Below are 16315 nucleotides of genomic sequence, written 5' to 3'. Positions count from 1 at the left end.
AGTCCAATTACTGACTGTCATGCAAAGGAAATTAACAGGAAATATAAACCTGCCGACGTTTACAAGACGAGTTCACAGATGGCACCACATTAAAAACATTATTAACGAAGCAAATTTCCGTTATTTTCAAAAAATGACTTTTTAGTGTTGGTGGCCGAAGTGCCCCCTTAATGATGAAGCCTGGAAGTACAACCAATTAACTATAAACAAATTATACCTATATTTTTGAGAATGTATTCAATCAATTCCATTCTCTTGTAGATCAAGTATTGCTTATTGAAATTGAGAACTACGTCGATACTAAAACTTTGTTAATAAACAGGGTGATTCATGAGGAAGTACCAATATTTTAGATACGCATTAGGTGACTCAAAATAAGCATAAAATTTCCTATATACGTGGGACCTATTCTCAACAGTAATAGAAATACAAAGGTAAATTCAACATTTTTATTAAATGTACTTAATTATCATTTAATGATTATTAATAAACCATATTAGTTAATAATTTTCAAAAATGCCACCGTTTGTATCTAAACACATGTCCGCTTTCAGACGACTATATATACATAGTATATCTATATTATTACCACTAAATACTCAGCTATCAATCCACTCACACTCACGAATCGCAATGAGACGTGTATTTGATATCGTTGTCATATAAATAGTAAGTTAATGACAATGACAACGTTTATTAACATGCATCGACAATAAGTTACGAGCGTAATATAATGTATTAAATAAAATATTCATCCTTGCAGCTCTTTTTTCTGCCAAACAATTAAGGATATTTATTGTTTTTATACAAATAACTATTCAGAAATGGTAGTAAAATTAAATAATTTTCTTTTACGAAAATGAAGATCAACTTTGAAGCATTTTGATTTTCTAGAATAGTCAAAATTAGTATCTTTCCGGTTCAAATCGATTTATACAATTCACATTATCGATAATTATTGACAATCCTATCCAATAAATTTGGTTAGGTTTGCAAGTTAACGTTGAATTTCATTTTTTTGTTGCAATTTGAAATTTGAATTTTGTTATCGTTTTTATACTTATATTATATAGTCAGTTTTGTCGTTTTATTCAACAATTCAACCAGATTCAATACCAATTCGATATTATACAAGTCTATGTCACAGCTCTTAGAGTATGTATAAAACTATGTTGATATATTTAGTTTAGCACTCTTCTAAAGAAAGATTGCTAAAGTATTTTAGTATATAGATTTGAAGTAGTTTCAACTTATTTTTGAAATACAAGAATTCATCGATAGCCAACTCCTTTATCATGATTTAAGCACATGTTAAGAATGATTCATCAACAGTGCAATAAAGTTCAGGTTCCTTCTACTTGAAACTTTGAGGGACATTGATAAAAGTGTAATATTCACTTTAATAGGAACACTGATTACTTTTTAATGTATAAAAATTGATTCTTCCAAGGGCACTTTAGTCTGTTAACAGTCATTTTTTATATAAAAAACTATAAGCACTTAACATAAAAGACAACAGGACCAAGTAAGCCTAAGATTAGCTAGGTGATCTTTATCAACCATGAGCTACTCTAAATATCATCAATGCCAAATTATATCACCATTCCAAAAAAAGTGCATACGGCAAACTTGTATACCTAATCAATTACCACTCAATCTTAAGTCAGTTAATTCTTCAAGTTATTGAAGAAGCATCAAAAGAACTAAATTTTAAACCAATTGATCTATGATGTTAGGGAATATTGTGAAAATTTGATTCAAATTATTTACAGATTTTTATAACCATTCTTGTGAATGTTGATGAGAATTTTAATTGAAAAAATGGTTGACCATACTTTCATCATACCAGATGTCAAAGAAGACCCAGTTTTTCCCCCACTCAATGATACTTTCTTAAAAGCCCCAGGTAAATTAAAATTTAAAATCCCCAAAAATTTATTCACATTATTTATTCATTGATCTTTTTTCAGAAGGAGGTCTACAATTACTTGATGACAATTGGTTTACCAAAGACAAAACCAGAAATTCACTAGGTAAGCTTAAAGTTAATTATGATTGATCATACATTGATTTATGATCTTTAGAAGTTCTGTCGAATGATGCCCTTTATGGAAAGAACTCTTTAGCTGAAAGACTTATAAGCCCTAGAGAATCTTTAGGTATTTTGAATATAAGTGCTATTGATTTAGGAAATGAATCAGAGGCAATATGGGGTTTCAAAAGCCCAGTTGTTAAGAAACCTTTAAATGGTAAGTTAATATTAGGAACAGATTTTGTAGACTGTGTTGAAATTTTGATTGTTAGGTCCAATCCCACACATACTAATAGCAAACATGGAAGAATCAGCCAACTCACCAATGTCTCTGACTGTGGAACAAAATCTTGTTTTTCTACCGACAAATGTTAAAAAAATATCTAATTCTTCTAGCACCTTTAGTGATCCATCTGTAGAAGCTGTCAGTCCCCTATTAAATACCGAAAGTTTACAGGAGCTTTCATTCGTATATTCCCACAAAATGGTATACACATTTAGTCATAAATAGCAGAAAAAATGTTCATTTAACTAATTATTATTTTAGGGCTCAGATCCCAGCGAAATTTCACCCATTGCAGTATCAGATCCTTTAAACAATGCCTTTCGAATGTCCGAAAATATTCGTTCAGTTTCCTGTAAAGCTGCAAATAGGCCTCAAAATTTTACCGAAGATTTAATAAAGATTAAGCATCGCATCCGGTCGTTACCTGGAGTGTTACAGGCAGATACTTTTAGCAGTGACGCCATAAATGTCGTCAAAAATGTCCGTGCCAATAGTTCGATTGCCGAGGGTGGTTTAAATTTAGTAAGTTTATAAGATCTAAGTAAAGAAAATATATTTTCATATGTATTTTCAGGATGATTCAATTTTTATACATGCAGAAAGTGGACAGAATCAGAACGGTAAATAACTTCAGTTTTTATTGCTCGGGTCCATATTTTTAAAGATCTATTTCAGAGATCTCTTTTAATGACGAAAGATATCTACTTGATTCGACACCTCAGCCGGAATGGGCCGCTGAGTTTGATTCCTCTACAAGTAGTTCAGAGGTGAAACCTCAAATTTATGGTAACGACGATATTGCTAAAATGGTAAGTTCATTATTATTTCATATTCCAATAAGTTTATGTATCTATCAACGCATGTGCCCACGAACAATTAACGATCGGAACATAAAAGTAGACAATACCATTTAATTGCCTTTATGTCCAAGCCATTGATATTTCATAATTTCATGTTCGACTATACTTCTTTCCTGTATGGTCAAGTGTGAAAATATTAAGGTAAAAGATACCACTATTCACTAAATAAATAGTTAACGAAAAATTATTCGCAGTGGTAAATAAAAACACTTGTATATTCAATCCTTTTTTGTTTCTTTTTTTGTCCCAAAAAGTGGGAATATGATTTTGATAACAATTTAAACATTTGCTAGTGAGTCCATCAAAGATAGCGGTTGTAAGATCTTTAAAGAAAATTTGCTGTTTTGATAAGAAACTTTTTCTTCATCAACGAGTTAATCAAAATAAACATTCCTTCATTAACCATTGCGAGATTAATTGCATTTCCAATCATCATGCAATCAAATCATTAAAGATATATGTCAATTTGGGTGTTATCTAGAAAATAAATTTGTGTTCGTTACTAACAGATAGACAGAATGTTTGGTATTCAGTCTACAAACCTACAGGATAAGGTCAAGTTGATAAGCGGCACTAAATGCGAGAACGTTTCACTCATTGATGTCTGGTAAGTGATTAAGAGACTTGATACCTGTAAATTCTTTGGGATACTTTAATAAAAGATGTCCCTGTAATTTGTTTCAGCTTTAGTCAGCAAGCATCCAAAGTCAATTGTCAGTCCAGTATTTCAGAGGATTGCAATGATAATGGCAATCATTTAAATCCCGCCACCGACCAGAAAAATCTCAGTGTAATAATAAAGAACTTATCAGATATTATCAATGAGAATGACAATTTATCTAATTCTCAAAAAGATGATGGACACCATATACTGAACCAACTATTCAATTTACTGAGCAATCGTGGAGATCAGGTATTTCTATGACCTAAACCTTATTAATTGATATTCATTGTTTTTCTCGTGTCTGATAAAAAGCGAATTTAATTGAAAAATTATTTACGTGTCAATACAATTCTAATTTCCTATAGCCAGTCGTGAAAGTAGTAGAGGATAGAACTTGAATTATCGTTCACAAAAAAAAAGTTCAATTTGGAAAGGAAAAAGAAAAATACACAAGGTGATTCCTATACTATATTGCAAATAAATTTTTTCCATAAAAGAAATAAATTACTATTTTCTTGTTAATTCACATCTGAATTTGCTACTGACTACAATGGAATTTACAAAACAGTCACCGAAATTGCTTATAATAAATGGGAATGAAGAAATTGCAGGATTCGGGCCATTCCTCTGCAGCTGAAGAAAAGTTTGGCGAATCTGATGATCGAACGGAAAGCAGTGAATCTAAACAATCATGCTCAAAGCGGAAATCGCCTTACATGAACTTCCAAAAAGAATTAGTTGTATGTCATATCTTAAAGTTGCGTATGAAATACAACATGCATATTTTCTTTAGAATTCTAAGCCAGTTAGAAATACCGACTGTAAAAAAACAATATCGAATTGTGCTTCGACGTCTTCTAGCAACAACGTCGTTTCCGGCCTACTGAGCAGACCTAAAACACTCTCTAAATTCCAACCTCTACGGTTCGTTCTACCTATACATAATAATTTTGCCCGATTGTATGTGTATTTCTTTATTTACAGGGCTACGGTACCCATTGAAAATATGGTGAGAGATCACGTTGTTCCTATCTTAATGACATCCAACAAGAATGTTCAGGTTACTCCTGACCGGAAACGTTCATTTAATACCCCAACGCAGGTAAGTTAAATGATCTAACCAATTTTTTACATAAATTTTTTTTTACATTAAGCGTATCAGCGCAACTCACCAAAAACCCTAGATTTATTTCTAATTTATTTACATTTTTAGGAACCTAAGCTCCGTAAGCCGATGGCAGCCTCTACTCCAACAGGCAAAGAAACTAAACTTACAAGGTACGAGCCTTTTATGTTATGAATATTAACATAAGAACTTTGTCACTCTTTCACTAATGCACAAAGCGCAAATTTTAAAAAGGTAGAGGGTTGTTTGTTTAAGGGAGCATCTCCTTATTCCACAACTATGTTAATTTTTTGATACACCCTGTATAAGAGTTTTTCAATGTTTATCAGTTGTATCAATAATTTTATCTTGTAATCCTGTTCATAAGTCACGTTCTATCAATACCGTATTTAATCTTTAGCGTCTTCGTGAAGACATCATCTTCATCCTTAAGCGCAGGTCGAACATCAACCATGAGTAGCAAAACTGCACCAGGAAACAAAAAATCTAACGCGTCACTACCTAATTCCGAAGTCCCAATGTTCGTTAGGAACAATTCTTTATGTGAAAACCAACTAAAATACTTGAAAGATAGAAGAGGTGCAATATGCATGCATGTTGGAGTTTGCGTTATAATAATTTCACGTTGTTTTATTTTAGATTCGGGTATTCCGGCATTTAAGAGAAAGTCCTCGATAGGGGAAGGGTCCAAGGTAAAGAACGTCTTGTCTAGAGTTCGAGAAAACCTGTTGAATTCTCCACATTTTAGAGGCCCTTCTGAAGAGCTGACTAATACTGGTACTAAGGTAAACGGCTTTGTGGTATTGTTTCAACGACAACCTTAAAATTAATAGACTTAATTATATTTTAGGCATTGCAAAAGACAAAAGCGGAAAAGGAAAATATGAGTCCCGCTTAATGAACACGCCTGTTTTGTTCAAGTGTTTTATAGAATAAGTTTTATGTGATTTATATTTTAAATAAACATGTTAAATACATAAGAAGAAATTACGACTTATATTTAAGCGGATTGTAATATTCATTTATAAGCCTGGAATAATTTTAAGCCGTTTATCTAACATCTTACATGAACCCGCCGTCCATTCAAAAATTATTATTTTGTTTTAATTCTTATTTATTAAAATTAGTAGTATCTTATTATTAGTGATATTGATGCAAATGTAATAAATATTAATTTCTGAAAATATGCTACACAATGTTCATTTAAAACTATTGATTTGCAAAATGGCCAAAATCGAACTATCGCTTCTAGCTCAAAAATCAAAGGCGATAAACAATTTTCAGCCACTCCACTAAACTTTTCTTCAAAAAATGCATCGAAAATGTTTAATTCGTTTTCTTCAATCTTCTATAGTTACCAAAATTTACACACCCTGTACGTATTATATGATATCAGTATTTACTTTTTATATTCATTTCAATAAATTCTTGTTTCATATTTAAGGTCACTTCGTGAATAAGTAATAAAACACTGATTAAAGGAAAATAGACAATAAAATAACACAAAAAAGTCTTATTCCCAATAAATTTAATTTTATTTTGATCAAACTAATTGGTTAGATATAGAATATACAGCAGAAGCGAGCCGAGCTTTTAACATTAATCAGGTCAGGTGTATTTTTTCGCTCTTGAACATTGACTGGAGTAGGCACCGCTGCTAAAAAGCAACCAATAAAATGTAGATGGACCAGAAATTTCATCTGAGAAAAAAGACCACGACACGCTTAAACTTAGATTATCTAAATCCAATCCTTATGACAAATGCCCTATGTGCAGTCGTGTATCGGGCTTAGCAGATAAAAATAATTTACCTGTATGATTCATTCGCTGATGCAGTATCTGGTGAATACAATTCTGGGTTTAACGATCGATTATTAGATTCAAATTGCCACCCTGCATATAAATTTGAATAATACTTTAGCAAAAAATACTATTAAGTATTTAGGTAATTAATTCTTATATCTGAACAATATGACATATACTCACGTCCTTTAGTAACGTCGGATAGCCACTGATTGTAATGTTTCTTATCGCTTGCCGATAATCTTAGCATATATCGATACTGTGCAACTATTTCTTTTTCTGCATTAGCTTTCGCTCTTAAATAATAAACTAAAGCACTACGGTTTGAGACCACGAAGGTTATACGAGAAATTTAGACCACAGATGATGAACTTACCACAAAAATAATAAATTAATAGCAATTACTCCAGGTTTCGTAACTAACAACACCACGAACCAAACGGTACTGTTTGATTCCAAGTTTAGTATGCCCAAAGTAACAAATTCATAAATATATTTGTAATTTCTGAAGGGACCACAATTAGCTGAAGTGTCGATACTGTAATATCGAATATTATTTGTTGGGTTGCAAGCTTGTGTGGCTTTGCTCAACTCACTTTGAAATTACATAACAGATTAATCCCCCTATGCACAATAAACTTAGGAAAGTCATAACGAGAAACCACGTAGAAGTTTGTGCAGCTCTCCAGGATTTTGCAGAAGGCTTACATAAGTAAATAGCGATTAGGTATCGAATGTACCAAATCAAAAACAGCTTAATTACTACCACGACGGGAAGCAGTGGGGAAAAAACCAACCCAACCCAAAATAAACTTTGGTTGTAAATTATTTGAACCGTGTTCCACGCAATGTCGAATTCCAAATGAATATTTTTAGTGCAATATCTGGAAACGTAACTTCCTATTACATGAGCGACTTTCCTTATGCGACATATTTACTTGTATGTGAGGAAAATAAAGACATCCAGAAACGCGGTGCATCCCACTGAAATGAAGAAATCAAAGATTATCATTCTGTAAAATTCCTGGGCTACGGAAGTCTCCCAACATGCAGAATCCTGAAAAATTGTTTGCGTCAACTAACGAGACGACGATTTACAAAAAGACCACTCACCGTATCATTTTTCACCCAATATGCAACTAAAACCCCAATACAAGTTATTCCTAACAGGAAAGTTCTCGCCAAGGTAAAATAGATAGATATCTTAGGGTTTTTGTAGTCTTCGTACCTATTAGAAAATATTATAATAAACAGTTATAGTTATTTATATACCAAGAGAAAAAAGTAGCACTTGACAGAAAGATGAAGACAATAATCACACGGGGGTTAAGAAACTTTCTTGCAACATCTAAGGCCATCTATCATGAATCGAAAAAAATGTTCCAGACAAATTCTACGTGCTTTTTTTTGTAGAATTCGAATCTGCAATAAAAAATAGGGAATGCAGTTTAAGAAATTAAAGTTACCTCCCATCCCCCCCACAAAAAGGGGCACTAATTTTAGCATCAATGTATTTCCCAAGCGAAATAATTAAACTTTCATAATAAGCATTTTTTTCGTAGAACGCTTATTATTCGAGATATTACGATGTCTCAAGTTAAATGTTACACCCGGCATACACCATTTTGTGTCTCTGTTTCTCTAATGGTTGGCATGATCCAAATACGTGCATTATTTCTGTAGACGATACTGTATAGAGTAGCCCAAAAAATGAATATCAACTTTATTTTCTGCTGTGTAAATGGAAATAAAATTCTAAATGTATTTCATGACAAAAGTTACAGAGTGATAGCGATCATGTTCTTCTTGTGTAGGTGTAGTTTGTACCCAGTTTTATGTTATGCGCTCTTCAAAATATGTAGAACAACTATGTAAATACCTTATATCAATAAGCTTACCTGACAATAAAACTTAGGAACATGGGCATTATCGTCATAACTGCATTGATCATAACCGGAGCAACAATAACTCGAAAGTCTCTGAATACATTATGAAGAAGAAGCCAAATAGTCACTCCCGTGCCGGCAATGGCACATAGAACAAGAACGTTCATAAAAATTTGCGTTCCCAAAATTCGAAATTTGTCCCAAAATGTCTTGACACGTTTTTGCCTCGCAAATTCCCAATTCAATTCCTAATAAAGGATCAACAATAATATCTAACAAAACAAATATGAATTTTAGCTAAACTATTACCTACCTTTAACTCGTTGTAAAGAGACCTGCATTTTAAATCTGCTGCGTCTTTAGTGGCTATGTTAAAATCCCAACCACAAAATATTTTGGTTGCGAAAACATTCTTTAATCCGCCTTCAGTTTCTATGAAGCTTTTTCGATATGATCTCGCGGCACTATCGATTAAAAGTTCAAATTACATTTTGTTGCATCTTAAAATTCCGATTCACCATAAAAAAGAAGTGTTTCCTCTTGATAGACAGTGATATTAGCAGAATTAAAGTCAAATGACTGACCAATAAAACGAAATCAATGAAATAGATTGTTATAAACCTTTGCAAAGTTCTATTATCTACAGGGTGAAAGTATTTTTATATCCATGGCATTTTGAGACTTTTTTATGGCATAAAACTTGGGACATATACAGCTAATTGCAATTAATATTTACTGCCAACACCAACTACGTTAAAATACAAAAATGAACAAAACCTAAATTAAATAAAAAAACACAAACCTAACGCCAATAACTAGAAATGAAACAAAATATATTGACAGCATCGTGAAAAAATAGGCGTGAGACATGCTGTATGGTAAGCTATGAGTACCAAGAGTCTGGTTAGAATAGAATCCGTAATACATAGGAGTGTTTGTGAGAAAACCCTAAAACAAATAAAAAAAGACTACAAAATATAGTATGAGTAACTGATAAGTGCAAGTTTTAAAATAAAGCATTTCCATACTTGACCAGTAATTAAGTCAAATATGTGCCAGTCATCTGTTTGTTGGTAGGTATCCTGCGTTACTTTTGGCATGACTATGAATCCCACCGAGATTAAAGCCAAGAGTAAATTAAGTAGGAAAAGCCATCGCAAGAACTTGAAAAACGACGCAACGCCAGTACCAAAGTTTCCTTCTATTTGCTTCAGTGGTCCGTACCATAACTCAAACGAATATCCCAAATCTTTGATATCTAATTTTAGCTGTAGCAAAACAACGCTTAGATAAGATATTGCAATGATTTTAAGATATATTTATAATATTTTATACATACATTCATTGGGAATGGGACGTGGTAAAACCCGAAATAGGAGACACCAAAATATGACTATTGAACCCAATATTCCTTATATAAATGTTGCCTGTTTCAGAATTATAGGATGTAGGGAGGAATTAGATCCAATCGTCATATTTTGGTGTCTCCTATTTTGGATTTCATCATGTCCTATTCCCAATGAATTACCCTGTATATCTGAATTAAGATAAACAATAAATCATTTATATTAGAACATGTAGTAGATAGGTTGGAACCTGTTACTGTTGCATGTATTTAATAATTATCAAATTTTAAATGTCATGCATCAATATGACAAGATCCCCTTCGAATGCTATAAAAATACCTTTCATTTACTTACCTTTACAAAGGCCATACTCATGCGATATTTAAACGTTCTCCAAACACTCAAACTCTTCCTTTCAGATTTGTAACTGACAGATTTGGAAAGCTTATCTTTAACACACCGCTTCAGCGTTAAACTTTGAGGCATATCTCTTAAAGCCACCCTACATGGAAAAAATGGTGAATGAATTATTTTGAATAACAAATAGCATTTATAAAATGTATACCACAAAAAAAGATAGAACTGAAGATTACAACAATGGCTTAGTAAATAGCAAAGAAGAAGAGTATTTTTATAAGTGTGGGCCAGTGGAAATCATGGCCAATGTCAAAATAATTGATTATCACAATAGCTTATTAAATATAGATATGCTTCTTAAAATGTGTCATAACATACCTTCTTAACTCCTCAGCCTCAGGGGAATTCTCCATTAAAATGTCATCTTTTTCCATTTTAGAAACAATAATGGTAGCATGTGTATCTACAATATTTCGATCTAAAAAATTAATTTAGTAACTAAAAATGTGTGATGATAAAAATATGATTTCCAGTACTAATACTAACTAAACTAATTAATAAACAATAATTGCTAAAACATATCACAATAACAATAAGTTATTTTACGTTTCTTAAAGCACTTAAAATGAAGAGACCTTACCTTTACTGTCAACTGAACCCACATTTCTTTGTATTTCTCCACCAGTTCTGGCTTCAAAAGCTTTCTTCATATTGCTTCCACTCTGCCTATTATTTAGTTTGCTTAATCGATGAATTGAGTGGTTACCAGAAAGAAAATCATGTCTTACATTGTTATAATAATCTGCACCACCCTTTGGTTCTGAACAATTATTGTAAGAGGCCATATAATTTTTTTCTACCTCTGAATCAGAAGAAAGCATATTATCTGTCTGTATTGTAGGTGTATCTATATGCAGTTGATTCAAATATGCTGCTCTAAAGCCATGGGGGTGTTCTGTATTATTATTTGATGGTATTTGATTCTGGTGATAACCAATTTGAAGACCATTAATGTCTGAATCATCCCTAATGCCATAAAATCAGTTAACAAAAACTTCTCTCATTATTACTAAACAATGCAAGTTTAGTAATTAGTACTTAGATAATAGATAATAATTATTAGTTAGATAATTACTAGCTATACAACTTTCATATTTCATATACATATAATGTTTTTAAGCTTAGGAGTGGACTCTGTTATAACTGAAACACCATGTACACTGCTGATATATTTTGTCTTTGTCAAAACATGTTATCTGAATCAAGGGTTTAACTAGGATCAACAGCTAGGTAATGAAAGAAGTTTGTTTAACAAACTGAGAATAAAAAAATTGATCTTATCTATCTTTGACAAGAACCTTAAAAAGCATATCCATATTCACCCAAGCATTTACCTACCTATTATTTATTGAATACATATTACTACTTGTAGAAATAAGAATCATTTCGCATTCCTTTTATTTTCACAATACACAGCTAATCATACCAGTAGACACTAGACTAAATTTCCCTTTCTAAATAATAATCACAGACAACAGATAAGCCTTATCAACACTGGAGATTTAGATATGATTTAATTGTTTAGCTTGAGATGAAAACGAACCTGGTAATATAGAATCTTATGCAGCTCCGATGTCGAGATAGAAGCAACAGAGTTCAGAACATCATAACAATCCTTGAATGAGAATTTCTGATTGTCCGCGTCCCTGGTAGGGTACCTGTTAGGTACTTTCCACCAAGAGAGTTCTCCTATTTTCCTGTTTTTGAAATTTTTTATTATCTTGCTGTTTCTGTTCTAATACTACGATCAACGGTTCTGTTATATTTCATTATAGGTCTTATTAGGGTTTTGAATCATGAGACCCTTCTTGTCAGCATCTTGAATCAATATGTCCAGGTTTTCTATGTCAGATATGATGCAGAAAGGCAACCATGGTCTAATGAAAGAAAATATAATTATCATTGTTCATATATTAAATATTTTTTTACTTTATTTTATACTTACATATTACGTGTCCTGCCTTAAATCAATATCTTGAGGTATCATAATACGCATAACATCACCCAATTTTGCTCCGAATTTTAATACATAACACAAAAACATCATATGTCGCCTAATAATCACTGCGCAACGTTGCCGAATTTCTACCTCATAGTTTGCCTATCTAGTTGTCATAGAAACTTGAATACATAATTAGGTCATAGACGTGACGTTGACGTATAACAATAAAAAATAATCACTATACACGAACGACATATTCTGAATTGTTTATAACTATTTTAATAACGTTATAAACGAAAGGTGAAAACGATGAGTTGATGGTTGAGTGGGTCTGTTAACCGTAACGATTTAACCAGAATCACAAAATGGATAAGTTAACTTTAATATCTGGAACGCTGTTTATGACTGCGGACATTTTTGCCATTGTAAGTTTGGCCAGGCCAGATTGGATAGTCACAGATGTTGGAGGTAAGTAGATATTTTAATAACATGTATTTAGGTACCATAGGACTGGAGTTTAGCCAATGACAAATATCCACACAGTATTTCTTTTATAATCAAATAAAAGACCACTGGAGCTCTGGAGATATTTGCAATTTTTTTTGTTTTAGGAGAAACGAGAATGGGTCTGATGTCCACTTGCATGACTCTTTACAAGAGAGAGCAAATTTGTTTTACACCTGATTTACAGCCAGAGTGGTTATTGGCTCTAGTTTGCATTTTTGTGGGCTGTATATGTATTACTACTACTATTATTCTTTTAGCATCATCACACTGGGACCGAAATGTTGTACCATATGCTCGCTGGGTAGGATTTACAGCAAGTAAGATCTCTTTAATTTTATGCAAGAGTGTTTATTTCTTCTTTGAAAATATTCACTTCAATTGATATCTGCTGGTAGGCATGTTTTTGGTAAAACTGAAAATATATCTTTTTATTAACAAATATGCCTACCATTTAGGTTTCAATACAAATTGTGAACAGTCTAATAGTTGACATGATGTGAATTGTTTTAGTGGTATTGTTTTGTCTTGCTGCAGTCATCTTTCCAATGGGTTTCCATGTTGATGAAATAGGAGGACAACCTTATCAACTTCCCAACAGCCATCAGGTTGGAATTTCTTACATTCTGTTTGTAGGAGCCTTATGGATTACGGTAATCTCAGAACTATTTGCGGGAAAAGTGTGTTTACCTCATTTTTAAATACTACAAATTCTTAGTAATATTCCAAGCATGCTGAAATATGTGATATTCAATAGAAATTTAACTAAACAAAGTACGAAGCCATAAGTATAGCAATTATCCATATGTAACAACAGGCAGGAATACATTTCAAAATCATTTTTTTGTAAATAAATAGTGTTGTTTTTTTGGTGATTTTTTACTGTATTTAAATATATTAAAGTGGAAAAACTTACATTAAAAAATATTGAATGTGGACCCTTTCATGTTTTCAAAATTAATACTATTGGGCATTACAATATAAGATCACAAAACTCTTAGTTTGGTTAATAAATATATATAATTATCCTTCACCATAATATGAAGAATTATTCCACATTTGCATTTTGATCAATTTAAATTTGAATTTATTTTTAAAAGAAATACATTTTCTTGCTCTTCTTAGAATTCTTCTTAATGGAGGGAGTAATGATAACTAAAAACAAAATTTTAGATCATGTAAAAATTATAAACTTATTAGACTTACTTAATTTATGTATCTACACACGTATTAATATATTTTTATATTTAACATATTTGATTTTAAATGCAACTTGATTGATCGTCATATACGTATGCATGTACAAGAGATAACAGGTATGTATGTACTTCCTCTAGAAGAAATTTGATTTAATTTTGCAAAACTTTTTTTCCTCAAATTTAAGTTGAATAAAATAAATCGTACGATATAAAGGACAAAAGACGATCGTCTCTGAAAGTAGGATTACCTCGAAATTTGATAACTATAATGACCTTTAATGTAGCGTTACCAACCAAAAATTATATTGTGTTACGCAAGGTAAACTGCTCTAGGTCTTTTATTCTCCAAAAATCTTAACTGACTAATTTTCAAATTTTAGATTATAGGGATCGCATCGCCCGCAACCTTTGCTATCCCTTTCTCTGTTTTGATTACAATCATAAGTGACAAATAAATCTTCCATACCAGACTAAATAATTTTTTAACAGGATATGAATTAAATTATATTAATTTAACATAAATGATTTATGATAATTACTATAAATATAAAAGAGCAATATTAATTACCGGGTATCTATGATATATGATTAAGTATAACAATTAATTATTTGAGCTAAAACTTAATAAAATCACAACATCTGTCTCATTTCTATATATATATGTATATGTTATAAGAGCCTCCTTTTACTTTTGATTAAGTTCTTTTATTTTACACAATAGGTTAAACACCTATTTCTAACGCACTAAAGAACTAATTTAGAAAAATCCGACTTCCAGCATAACTGCTCACAGAAAAAATGAGGCAGGATGATATGGTTCCAATGGTTAAGGGCAGTTTTATTTTATTTCTTATTGTTGGATCCTAATGGGCTTCACTTGTCTATGGCACCAGACGTTTTTACACAGAATAATATATGTGATCAAACAAAAAATAGAAAGAAAACCCAATGACTATAATAAGATAATACAGATAGTCTCATGACAAAACACATGGTTATGTAACTTGTGTTATACGAACACGATCGTAAATTTTTCCGCCGTCTCATATGAGTTTGTATTATATGAATTGATGTTATAGGGGGGTCGACTGTAATATTAATATCCTGATTTTGGGGTACTCATTAATTTAATAATATAGAAAGGGAGAACTTCCTAACTTTTTCACAATTGCGTCTAAAGATGCAGACGAGAGAAAATTTTGATATATAAGGAAATATGTTTATCTGTGTAATAATCAGAGGAACAAAATAAAACCTTAATGTTTTCTAATTTATATGCTGAGATTCTTATATTATAGTGCTAAATCTTGAACAACTAATCTAACACGCAATAAGTTTTAGATTTATCATTCTAAACACCCTTCTATTTCATTTCTCGCCATAATTTTTTACAAATTAGAATGAGATAGTAATATATCTGTAATTTTGCAAGTGACTTACAATAAAACACAGGGAATATTCAATCTGACGTCATCCAGTGTAGAGTAGTTTATTATATATTTTCTTCATTTATATATTATTATTATTTTACGGTTTTGGTATTTATATTACTTACAATTACTCTAACTCATTTTAGAATACAATGATAGGACTTTGGTACGTACTTTTATTTTTATTGTATGTATTGGGTATATATTTTTTCAGGGACCAAAATTTGCAGTGGGAATGTATGGGTGATCTAGAGTCTGTGTTTGACCTATAGCGGTCTTGTAAGGTTCACTTCTAGGCCTGGTTTTGTTCTTATTGTATGTTGATGGCCTTAGAAAGGCATTCAGTATAGGTAGGATATATGTTATGCTGACGTCCACACATCTTGCTAGACGCTGAATAGGATATTTGGCATATTGATTATATACTCGAGTTTTTTTTTTTTGCAATAATGAATCGGCTCTTTAAAAAAGACCAGAACTAATTCGGTTTTTTTGTGAACAAACATCTTCTATTTTTGTCATTAGATTTCTTTACTGGACCGTTAATTTTAATTTTCCAATTTAAAGCCCTACACTAAACATAACTTATATATGTACATATATGGTCAGTAGAGGTCCCGGCTGCATATAAACATAAATTAAAACAAATAAAGAGAGTTAAAAATTTCAAAATATTCTTGTTTGACGGCTGCCACTACATATTTGATTTCTTATTTACAGACAATTAGACAAATTATATAACTTTTTATCATTTTTCTTAAAATTATTCTTTCTTCTGGCTTTCTTGTGTAGTATATATCTTTATTATTCTAATGGATAT

The 16315-nt window shown here is 31.6% G+C and overlaps 3 protein-coding genes across 8 annotated transcripts; 2 read left to right on the top strand and 1 right to left on the bottom strand.

Moving 5' to 3' along the window:
• The first annotated feature begins 1778 nt into the window (after positions 1–1778).
• Positions 1779–6044, top strand: LOC136412032 (uncharacterized). Its single transcript, XM_066394887.1, has 16 exons — positions 1779–1906; positions 1971–2033; positions 2085–2249; positions 2305–2456; positions 2580–2840; positions 2893–2938; positions 2994–3127; positions 3688–3785; positions 3863–4091; positions 4454–4582; positions 4636–4766; positions 4827–4944; positions 5056–5120; positions 5369–5547; positions 5608–5753; positions 5819–6044. The coding sequence occupies exons 1-16, from the start codon at positions 1795–1797 to the stop codon at positions 5864–5866; spliced, it is 2076 nt and encodes a 691-aa protein (XP_066250984.1). The 5' UTR covers positions 1779–1794; the 3' UTR covers positions 5867–6044.
• Positions 6045–6481: 437 nt separating this feature from the next.
• LOC136412042 (transmembrane channel-like protein 7) lies at positions 6482–12448 on the bottom strand. 6 transcript variants are annotated; one of them, XM_066394910.1, is made up of 16 exons: positions 12366–12448; positions 11964–12297; positions 11001–11386; positions 10739–10838; positions 10358–10505; positions 9686–9925; positions 9460–9605; positions 8971–9121; positions 8670–8905; positions 7885–7999; positions 7710–7828; positions 7368–7655; positions 7148–7309; positions 6955–7088; positions 6780–6861; positions 6482–6625 (listed from the first exon to the last, which is right to left on the bottom strand). In XM_066394910.1, exons 3-16 carry the CDS (start codon positions 11239–11241, stop codon positions 6577–6579), a joined length of 2211 nt encoding a protein of 736 aa, XP_066251007.1. In that variant the 5' UTR covers positions 11242–11386; positions 11964–12297; positions 12366–12448; the 3' UTR covers positions 6482–6576. The 6 variants fall into 6 exon arrangements, with proteins under 6 accessions (XP_066251007.1, XP_066251008.1, XP_066251006.1 ...); XM_066394911.1 differs by having other exon boundaries at positions 11001–11222; XM_066394909.1 differs by lacking the exons at positions 11964–12297; positions 12366–12448 and adding an exon at positions 11759–11793 and having other exon boundaries at positions 6482–6668.
• A 153-nt stretch (positions 12449–12601) lies between these two features.
• LOC136412029 (uncharacterized protein C16orf52 homolog A) lies at positions 12602–13829 on the top strand. Its single transcript, XM_066394882.1, has 3 exons — positions 12602–12830; positions 12974–13186; positions 13380–13829. The coding sequence occupies exons 1-3, from the start codon at positions 12728–12730 to the stop codon at positions 13565–13567; spliced, it is 504 nt and encodes a 167-aa protein (XP_066250979.1). The 5' UTR covers positions 12602–12727; the 3' UTR covers positions 13568–13829.
• The last annotated feature ends 2486 nt before the right edge of the window (positions 13830–16315 follow it).

The sequence above is a fragment of the Euwallacea similis genome, chromosome 11, assembly GCF_039881205.1.
Source record: "Euwallacea similis isolate ESF13 chromosome 11, ESF131.1, whole genome shotgun sequence".
Taxonomy (NCBI): Eukaryota; Metazoa; Arthropoda; class Insecta; order Coleoptera; family Curculionidae; genus Euwallacea; species Euwallacea similis.
This window is presented reverse-complemented; position numbering and strand designations above follow the sequence as displayed.